This window comes from Saimiri boliviensis, chromosome 3 (genome assembly GCF_048565385.1).
Source record: "Saimiri boliviensis isolate mSaiBol1 chromosome 3, mSaiBol1.pri, whole genome shotgun sequence".
In the NCBI taxonomy this organism is placed as follows: domain Eukaryota; kingdom Metazoa; phylum Chordata; class Mammalia; order Primates; family Cebidae; genus Saimiri; species Saimiri boliviensis.
The window spans coordinates 67,710,386-67,720,985 of NC_133451.1; the positions used below are offsets into that span (position 1 = coordinate 67,710,386).

General features: G+C 36.9%; 1 protein-coding gene across 2 annotated transcripts; it reads left to right on the forward strand.

Annotated features, from left to right (window-relative positions):
• On the forward strand, positions 1 to 9,781 carry EPGN (epithelial mitogen). 2 transcript variants are annotated; one of them, XM_003931970.4, is made up of 5 exons: positions 1 to 148; positions 665 to 754; positions 4,470 to 4,590; positions 5,300 to 5,452; positions 6,838 to 9,781. In XM_003931970.4, exons 1-5 carry the CDS (start codon positions 7 to 9, stop codon positions 6,893 to 6,895), a joined length of 564 nt encoding a protein of 187 aa, XP_003932019.2. In that variant the 5' UTR covers positions 1 to 6; the 3' UTR covers positions 6,896 to 9,781. The 2 variants fall into 2 exon arrangements, with proteins under 2 accessions (XP_003932019.2, XP_010340898.1); XM_010342596.3 differs by having other exon boundaries at positions 665 to 727.
• The last annotated feature ends 819 nt before the right edge of the window (positions 9,782 to 10,600 follow it).

Genomic DNA, 10,600 nt, shown 5'->3' on the forward strand with positions numbered 1-10,600 from the left:
CGCTTCATGAAATATAAATGCAACAAAGACTCAGAGAGCTCAATAAAAACCTTCCACCCGTCAGTCTGGAAGGATAAGAGAAAGAAAGTTAAGCAACTACAGGAAATGGCTTTGGGAGTCCCAATATCAGTCTATCTTTTGTTCAATGGTAGGTGATTTCCTTTTGTTAACTTTGCATCACTGTAAAATGTGAATAGGATTTATTTTCTCTACATTAGAGAGAAGGTGGCTTCTAACAGTTTTGCTTTATGATAAAGATCAGAGCAAAGAATCTGTGGATTAATTTAGTTTTTTATGTTCTGTATGTTCCTCTCCTAATATATTTTGACACCTCTTTTTTGAGACCTCCAGAATGTTTGCTTTATACAATTGAAGAATAATTGATACATTTAGCTACTATACTATAGTGTTCTTAGTTTTGAATTAGTATGTAAATGTATTAACCGTCTTAAAAATTGTGTTTTTATTGGCTATAATCCTAATATAGTCAATGGAATGGATGAGACACTATAAGGATATTGCCCTAGTCACATTGTGGATTTCAGCTGTAATAAATTAAAAGCAAAATGGAAATAGGAATAAACAGAATAAGAATATTTTCCATCTGTTGCTTGTACATAGAAGGAGGCTCTCTGTTAAAGATGCTTTTGCCCCCTTAATACAGCAATGACAGCACTGACTGAAGAGGCAGCCGTGACTGTAACACCTCCAATCACAGCCCAGCAAGGTAACTGGACAGTTAACAAAACAGAAGGTATTTTCTTCCCATTTTTGTATTTCACAAGACTTTTCTAAAAATTGGAAGATAAAAGCAATATTGCTCATTTTTAAATATATATAATATTATTAAATAATCAACTCTTTTAGCAGAATGCTGTTAAATTGAAGTGACAGATAAATGTGCCAGAAAATAATTGCCTTTTTAAAAGGAGGAAGTGAAGCAAATGAGACAAAAGCTGTTTTCAGTTAATGTCCTGAACATGAAACAGGTCACATTTTCTGCTTCATTTCTTCTTGGTTCCCAGTAACCCCTGTGTGTTCAGAGGCAGTTTGTCCCCATTTTGGCATTCTTGATGAGCGACATTATATTTTGATCTGTGATTATAAGCTTTGCTGCCAAAGACATTATGGCTACAAGAAGAAAAGCACTTTCCCTCATCTTTGGAATGATCTTTTTTCTTGTTTGCTTTGGGGCTTTTGTTGTTATTTTAGCGTATGCTATATATCCTAACCACTTGTACTCAATTTTTGTTGTTGATAGTGATGATATATTTTCTTTTGTATTTTACTATTATCAAAGTGGCTTCTGGATGCTCTTGAGCATCAGCGTTCTTTTTCAAATCTGTTTAAACTCTTAGAGGTGAAACTTGGAAAGCTTGTTGCTTACCACGACCTGTGACTGAGTCATTATTATTGTTCTGCAAATCGCATCCTGATCACTATGTGGAGGCTGGGAATGTGATTTAGGGCAGGGGAAACAATGTCAGGCAAATAAAAGAAGATTGTCATATCTCATTGTTCTTCCTTTCACCAATAATTCAGAACTTTAAGTGATTATCTCAAAATATTTTACCCATTTGATTTTTTGAATATCTGTCGATTTGCCCAATGAAATCAATGTGGGTTTTAGAATAACTTATAGCCAACTACTTGTCTTCTAAGCCTTTGAACAAAGAGAAAACATCTTATTAGAATATAATATACTGGCATGGCATAGTGGCTCATGCTTGTAATCTCAGTACTTTGGAAGGCCAAGATGGACGGATCATCTGAGGTGAGGAGTTTAAGACCAGCCTGGCCAACATGGTAAAGCCCTGTCTGTACTAAAAATACAAAAATTAGCTGGGTGTGGTCGTGCACACCTGTAATCCCAGCTACTTAGGAAGCTAATGAAGGAGAATTACTTGAACCCAGGAGGTGGAGGTTGCAGTGAGCTGAGATTGGGCCATTGCACTCCACCCTGGGTGACAGAGCAAGACTGCATTTCAAAAAAAAAAAAAAAACAAAACACCAAAAAAACCCAACAAAACCATATATATATTTATATGTGTGTGTGTGTGTGTGTGTGTATATATGTGTGTATATATGTATATATATGTGTATATATGTATATATGTGTGTGTATATATATATATATATATATATGATACACTGCAGAAAATTAAAGAAGCTTAGTTTTCTCTCAATGACTAACTTCCTAATGACATGCTCAGTACTATTTTTCTTCCTTAATGGTAAACCGCAAGTAAAATTTTTTGAGTTACAAGTAATAACAATGAAAAAAAGGAAGTCAATACAGTCATGCTTCGTTTTCCATGGGGCATTGGTTCGACCTCCACCTCCTGCCCAGAGGGAACCAAAATCCACAGATGCTCAAATCCTTTATATAAAATAGCATAATATTTGTGTATAACCTATAGACACATACCCATGTACTTTAAATCATCTCTTGATTAGTTATGCCTAAGCATTGTAAGCACTATAGAAACAGTTCTTATACTGCATTGTTCAGGGAATAACGACAATAAAAAGTCTGTACATCTTAAGTACACATGCATTTTTCAAATATTTTCCATATAAGGTTGGTTGAAACCATGGATGTGGAACCTATGAATATAGAAGCACAACTGTATATCATTTCTATATTTTTCCTTTGCTTTCTTGATGGATAACTTTAATTTTCCTTTTGCTTTTTATCTAACTTAAAAATCTCAATCTAGTATCTTAGAAAAATTTTTATAAAAGTTATGATTAATCTTCTCATTCTTCTCATTCTTAGGGGAAAGATAAGTCTCTTTGGTATACCTTTTCTTTATAATGGCTTAATTCTCACATTTTTCTTTTTTTTTCTTTTTCTTTTCTTTCTCTTTTTTTTTTTTTTTTTGAGACGGAGTTTCGCTCTTGTTACCCAGGCTGGAGTGAATGGCGCGATCTCGGCTCACCACAACCTCTGCCTCTGGGGTTCAGGCAATTCTCCTGCCTCAGCCTCCTGAGTAGCTGGGATTACAGGCACGCGCCACCATGCCCAGCTAATTTTTTGCACCTTTAGTAGAGACGGGGTTTCACCATGTTGACCAGGATGGTCTCAATCTCTTGACCTCGTGATCCACCCACCTCGGCCTCCCAAAGTGCTGGGGTTACAGGCTTGAGCCACTGCGCCCAGCCTAATTCTCACATTTTTCTAGCAAATTCTGTTTAGGGCTTAGTTAATCGAACTTGTTTACTCTTGAAATAGAAAGCACCCAGCATAGTTTATAATGGAAAATTCTCACTGCCTGATAATTATTAAAATGATACATTATATCATCACATTCTACAAAATGAACATGAATTTTAAGGTAATGTGTGTTCTCAACCAAAATAAAGCAATACAATATATCTTGTTTGTAATCTTAACATCTACATATTTAGTATTTTTAATATAAAAAAAGAATGCCTTTTGAAACCGTTTTTTTTTTTCTACACACAAGATTCTCTTAATGCTAGAAAGGCAAATATAGTATAGCTTTATAATTATGATGAGGAAATACATTCTTTCTAAAAATGACAAACAAAATGGCATTAATTCTGTTTGAGAAAAATTTAAGAATCAATAAAGTATACCCCAAAGGATTCAATTATGCAATTGTACCCAAGGCTCATTCCCACTGCATAAACAACAATGGTATAGGTATGTCTATTGTACATCAGAGAATCAGGAATAATAATCCTGTTTATTGTCTCACAGGTGTAAATTCAAATCTTCCCAAGTGCTGACTTCTCAGGTGTAAAGGGGGAAAATAGAAATATTATGAGATCATACACACACACACACAAACACACACACACAGGCGCATATGTTTTTGAGACATAGTTTCACTCTTGTCACCTAGGCTGGAGGGCAGTGGTGTGATCTTGGCTCACCGCAATCTCCACCTCCCTGGTTCAAGCAATTCTCCTGCTTCCCTCTCTCGAGTAGCTGGTACTACAGGCATGCACCATCATGCCCAGCTAACTTTTGTATTTTTTAGTAGAGACAGGGTTTCACCATGTTGGCCAGGCTGGTCTTGATCTCTTGACCTCGTGATCCGCCCACCTCGGCCTCCCAAAGTGCTGGATCTACAAGCGTAAGCCACTGAGCCCAGCCAAGATCTATATTAACTTGCATTCAGACACAAGTCTGGGAAGAATTGCTCAAAACAACCTAAGACTGGAACCAGTGCTGCCACCTTTTGGTGAATTTGTTGCCTTTCTATCTTACTATGTTGCTTTTAAAAAATGAAACAAATGATCCACCTCCATACCCTAATTAATATGACTAGATGATATTAACCCATCTCTTGTGAATACAATCTAAGAGAATTAATAGTTTAAAGGACACAGCACCTCTCAAATATCCTTAAAATTAAAATTTTTTTACATATGTATAAAAAATTTACCATAAAAGTAAGACACACTTCATTTGTTAATATTGTATCTCCTTTTCTTAGCTGACAACATAGAAGGACCCATAGTTTTGAAGCTCTCACATGCTTGCCTGAAAGATCATAACAGCTACTGCATCAACGGTGCTTGTGCATTCCACCATGAGCTAGAGAAAGCTATCTGCAGGTAAATGCAAAGAAATTTCCAAGTCCTAGAGACAGGAGATGAGTTTATGCCTCTGTCGCTTTACATAGTACATGTCCACACTTTTCTGTCTTTAGTAAAAAGGGTGAATAATCTGAACATAACTCGACAGGCCTCTTCATATTTGAATATCTACGGAGTCTTTTGTCTACGCTATTTAATCCTCATTAACCAGAAACATGGTTTCCAGATTAGCAGCATCTCTTGAACCTGAGTGCTTGTTAGAAATGCAGAATCTATGCTCTACCCCAGAACTACTGAATCAAAATCTGCATTTTTAACAACATACAAAAGTGATTTTAAGTTTTGGGGTCATTTTCAGGATGATATGAAGCAAACTAACGCAAAACATTTCTGGAATATGAAGTTCTAGAGTAACTAAGATAATATTTTTATGATCATTGATTTGCTCAGTATTGTGCTATGGAAGAATAGGCTAATGATTTTTCTAGAATAAATTATGCAAGTATACTACCTTTTCCCTCTACCAATGAAGGGAAAATATGGGGCCTTAAGGATTACTGAAAAATTCATAGCTGCTTCATTGCCTTTAACACATTGGCTTTCATTTGGTGTTTCCTTCTTTAATTTAAATTCCTTATTTCCATTTATTTTTAAAATTTATTGAAACAGGGTATTTATTTGTATTTCTATCATCTTAGGTTTTTAAATTAAACTTTTTTTTTTATAGGTGTTTTACTGGTTATACTGGAGAAAGGTGTGAGCACTTGACTTTAACTTCATATGCTATGGATTCTTATGAAAAATACATTGCAATTGGGATTGGCGTTGGATTACTATTAAGTGGTTTTCTTGCTGTTTTTTACTGCTATATAAGAAAGAGGTATGAACAAGACAAAACGTTAAGTCACTTCATATACATTCATTTGACAAATATTTATTCAGCTCCTATAATGTGCCAGGCATTGACATGTAAAATTTTTTAATTAAAAAAGAACTATAAATCTGGCATGTTTCTATGAAATATATAAACCCAGATGAGTGGTAAAATTTATCTTCAATTGTAATAGGAGAGTTTAAAGTTACAATCTTCCTTCATCAAATCTCTGTTTGCCCACATCAAAATTATAAATGAGGAGGAGAGCAGACCCCAAGAAAGTAGGGACTAAATATGTGTTGTTCAAAATCATATATTCAGTGCCTTGCACTGTGCTTAGCACACAACAGACACTGGGTAAATATTTGGTTGAGGGAAATAAAATCAAGAAACAAGTAAAAACTGAATAAAAATGTGTGATAGTCGCTGGCCATTTCTTCCCAGACATCAACTGGGCATATCTTCAGAAGGTACAGTCTCCTGCTAAAAACCTAAGAAGATAAACTTGATCTACAAATAATTATAAATTATTTATGTATTAATTCTTATTTCTTGATTTCCCACATGAGGAATTTTTCCTCAAATCCATGTAACTAGGGTAAAGTCAAGAAATAAAGTGAGATATCCTAACACAAAAATAAAAACACATTATTGCCCTTGCTGCACTCTAATAAGTTATCATTTTTAAATGACTAAAACTACCTGTCAAAATTATAAAAGTTTGTTTTGCTTAACATATGCATCTTAGAGAGAATCAAATCTGTATTATATCAGTTGTAGATTTGCCTAAGAGACCTAAAAATAATAATAATAATGAGGGGGAGGAGGAGGTAAGACTTTTCTACATTACCAAGGTAGCTGTCTGAGGTCAGATTTCCTAGAAGCAGAGCCTTCAGATAGAGATTGCGGTGCGTGTGATTGATTGACAGAGTACTCTAAGGTAAAACCTGTAATAAAGTAAGGAAGGCAGATGGAGCACAAGAAGAAGCTAAGCAAAGATGTGGCTTTAACCAAAGTGTAGCCCTGGCCTTATTCCACAGAGAGATCGAGAATGTGAATAGCAGTGTAGACCTCTCCCAAGAAGATGAGGCATCTGATTTCAGTATCCCATATTATTCAATCCCAGATTCATGCGGGGTAGGGCACAGGGACTTGTGATCTCCCAGGAATCTCCTGGCAGAGCACTCTGTTAGCCGTGGGCAGACCTTGGAAGAAGACTGCCGTCGTGAGCCTGTTAATGCCCGCAGCTGCTGAGGGATGGGTTTACCGATGGGCCAAGGGGATCTGGATGGGACACCGAGAGCAACTGCTGTAGGTTGTATTTATGCATAAGCTTCAATGCCTGTATGAACCACAGTCAAATTCATATGGAAACCAATGTTCTGTTTCAGGTGTCTAAAATTGAAATCGCCCTACAATGTCTGTTCTGGAGGGAGACAACCACTGTGAGGCCTTTATAAAGAATTTTCATCAAGGTGTCTGCAGAGATCAGTGGGCTCAAAATTAAAGTTTTCAGATGAAACAACAAAACTTGTCAAGCTGACTAGACTTGAACATAATAAAAGGTGGGATCACAGTGAAATGAGGTGATGAAATTCAGCGTTGGTCTGTAGACTTTCCCGTCATGAAGAAGTGATGGAAGCCAAGTGAACAAGCTGCAGTGGCAGAAGTCAAGTTTATAGTTTCACTCTTTTGTTGTTGTTGTGTGGTTATTATTCTCACTACAGAAAGACTGAGTTTCATGCTCTTGGCTGTGTCAGGTATGAATTTTCATGGGACTAATAATCAACTTTGCAGCAAGCCAAAGCAATGCCTCATTTGGATTCTTCATGTTCTTACTACCCAGCGTTTTTTACCACCTAGATAGGCCTCTCTAAGTCTATTTGCTCAATGAACCTTATCCCAAACTTGTTTTCATGGTGGCTAAAAGAATGTGATGTCAGCTTTTAGAATGAAATCAGTGTTAAGGTACCTCCAGTGAACCAAACACGTGTCTTAAATCTAAGCCACTGAAAAGAGAATGGAATGTCCAAGGCAAATACAAATCATACACAGCTTGTGACAAACATACAGCCTTTATATGTGAAATATGGAATAAGCTAAAGAGTTTCTGAAGACTGAAGTTCTCTGGATATCAAGTCTGGAGTAGGCAAAGGATCTCCATTTCTACATAGATTATAAAACTTTGTGTTGGACTCATTGGTCCATATTGCTTTTGTTCATCCTTCCTCCAGTTATCTGTGGAATTACCTGGTAACCATTCATTTGGACAGAAATCCTTGAAGTCTCCTACCGAATAAAAGTTTACAATTGGCCCTAAAATAAAAACTGAAGAACAGAACATAGAAGTTTTTCACCAGCCCACAGCATGTGAAAACTTTATCATTTTTGAACACTTGTTAACAAATTTGCACATAGAGGGAGAGGAAAAAATGGAGTCACAGTTGAAACAACTAAGAATCAGTGTCCAGGCTGAGCGCGGTGGCTCACTTCGGTACTCCCAGCACTTTGGGAGGCCGAGGCAGATGAATCACCTGAAGTCAGGAGTTTGAGACCAGCCTGACCAACATGGTGAAACCCTGTCTCTACTAAATGCAAAAATCAGCTGGGCGTGGTGGCACTGGCCTGTAATCCCAGCTACTTGGGAGGCTGACTCAGGAAAATCTCTTGAACCCGAGACAGAGGTTGCAGTGACCCAAGATGGCACCCCTGCTCTCCAACCTGGGTGACAAGAGTGAAACTCCATCTCAAAAAAAAAAAAAAAAAAAAAAAAATCAGTATCCTTCCTCTTAGTTTTATTTATGCCATTTAATTCGAATAGTCTTATGCAGGTTGCTCGATTTATCTGGGCTTTTGTTTCATTTTCGACAAGGCCCTTGCAGCTCTAAAACTTGACAATGAAAAGAAGAAAATGTTTTTCCAAATCTGTAGTGCCAGTGAAATCCTCAACATCAGCACATTGAGATGGATCTCAACCCCACCTCTAACCCTGAAACACACCACTGGATATTATCTTAGGTGTATATTTTAGTTTGTAAAATAATAATTTATTGTTAAAGGAAATATAAAATATTAAAGAGTAATAATAGCTGTCATTTTTTAAGGTTCAACTTAAAACAATGCCTTCTTTTTTTTTCCATTTGTGATGTAGATAAGCAAGACATTTTTGATCACGAGTGGTGAAAAGAGGATCAAACTTGACTATTTTTGCAATGGCAGTCCAGCAACAAGCCTTTCATTTACATTAAATTATAGTTTTTTATTCATTCTTAAACCAAACTTTAAATTCTGCTTTCCTTTGAGTAGAAGGTATTTAACTTGTTTTGTTTTTCCTTCAGAAGAAATTTAATGCAAATGGATTGCAGTCAGCACTTTCTGAATGTTTTCACACAGTATGCAAAGCTTACATCATACCAAGGAGTGGGGCAATGAAGTTTCCTCCCAGTGACTCCAGTGACAGACCACACCTAGAAAGCGATTCTCTTCCTGAGTATTTCAAAAAGATATAAAAGAACTGGGGAGAGTATGGGAAGAAACAATACAGGGTTGCTTGTAATTAACTAAGAACTGCCTCCTGACACAAGGAAAAAGAAATTAATGCTAGAGTCTGGAGGGGTGATAACCTTAAAAATTTTAAATATTTGTTGTCTACACTTGTAAATTATAAACACAATATAATTAAAATTAGAACATCAGAAAGAGAATTAAAATCCTCAAGTTGCAAAACCAAAATGTTAACTAAAACAAATTCTCACAGAGATTCAACTTTTTTCACCAATAGAATAGTACCTACTAACAACATAAAGCCCACCCTGTGAGACTGTAGAGAAACTGAATGTGGCTTACCATAACCATCTGTTTATGATATTTCTTTTCTCTCTCTCTCTCTTTTTTAAATTGAGATGGAGTCTTGCTCTCTCACCAGGCTGGAGTGTAGTGGCACAATCTCAGCTCAATGCAACCTCTGCCTTCTGGGTTCAAGCGATTCTCCTGCCTCAGCCTCCCGAGTAGCTGGGATTATAGGTGCACACCACCATGCCCAGTTAATTTTTGTATTTTTAGTAATTTTTGTATTTTTGTATTTTGTATTTTTAGTTGTACCATGCTGGCCAGGATGTCTCAATCTCTTGACCTTGTGATCTGCTTGCCTCGGCCTCCCAAAGTGCTGGGATTACAGGCGTGAGTCACCATGCCTGGCCCTAATATTTCATATAAAACAATCTTGTGATCCTTTAATTCCTACCATTAATTTCATAGGAAGAAATCTCTGATATTCCTACGAAGCTAGAGCCACATCTGGCAATATTAAGTACATAAGTAGAACTAGGGTAGGAAAATGCGTAAGAATGCAATATTTGCAAATCATTACATCTTTTTTTTTTTTTTTTTTTTTTTTTTTTACTATATGCAACAAGACCCTGAAAAGAGCCTACTGGTAAAGTTTGTCCTTCAGAACTGCACTTTCAGCTATCAATCAATGTATCATTAAGTCGGGGTGGATCATTTAGCAAACAAATGCCAACATGTTTCTGGCATCTTTAACTACATTACACTAGCCAAGGGGTTCATCAATTTTTTTCATTCCCCATTTTGTCTCCTCCCTTTGTCTGTCCTTAAATTATTTGAGAACACATCCTTAGTATAAATATTAATGAGTGCTGGGCCGGCTCGGTGGCTCAAGCCTGTAATCCCAGCACTTTGGGAGGCCGAGGCGGGTGGATCACGAGGTCAAGAGATCGAGACCATCCTGGTCAACATGGTGAAACCCCGTCTCTACTAAAAATACAAAAAAAAATGGCTGGGCATGGTGGCGCGTGCCTGTAATCCCAGCTACTCAGGAGGCTGAGGCAGGAGAATGGCCTGAGCCCAGGAGGCGGAGGTTGCGGTGAGCCGAGATCGTGCCATTGCACTCCAGCCTGGGTAACAAGAGCGAAACTCCGTTAAAAAAAAAAAAAAAATTAATGAGTGCTTTATTATTTAGCATTTCAGAGTATAATGAGGATGGGGCACACAATATAATCTCAACCATTCTGGAGCCAGTAATTTTGCAAAGAGTAAAATTACTTGTCATCGTAGTCTCTTTCCTCAAAGTAGCTTTTTGTATAGTTGTGTTTTCATAAATTTTGAACAGGATGAAATTATAACATAGTTCAT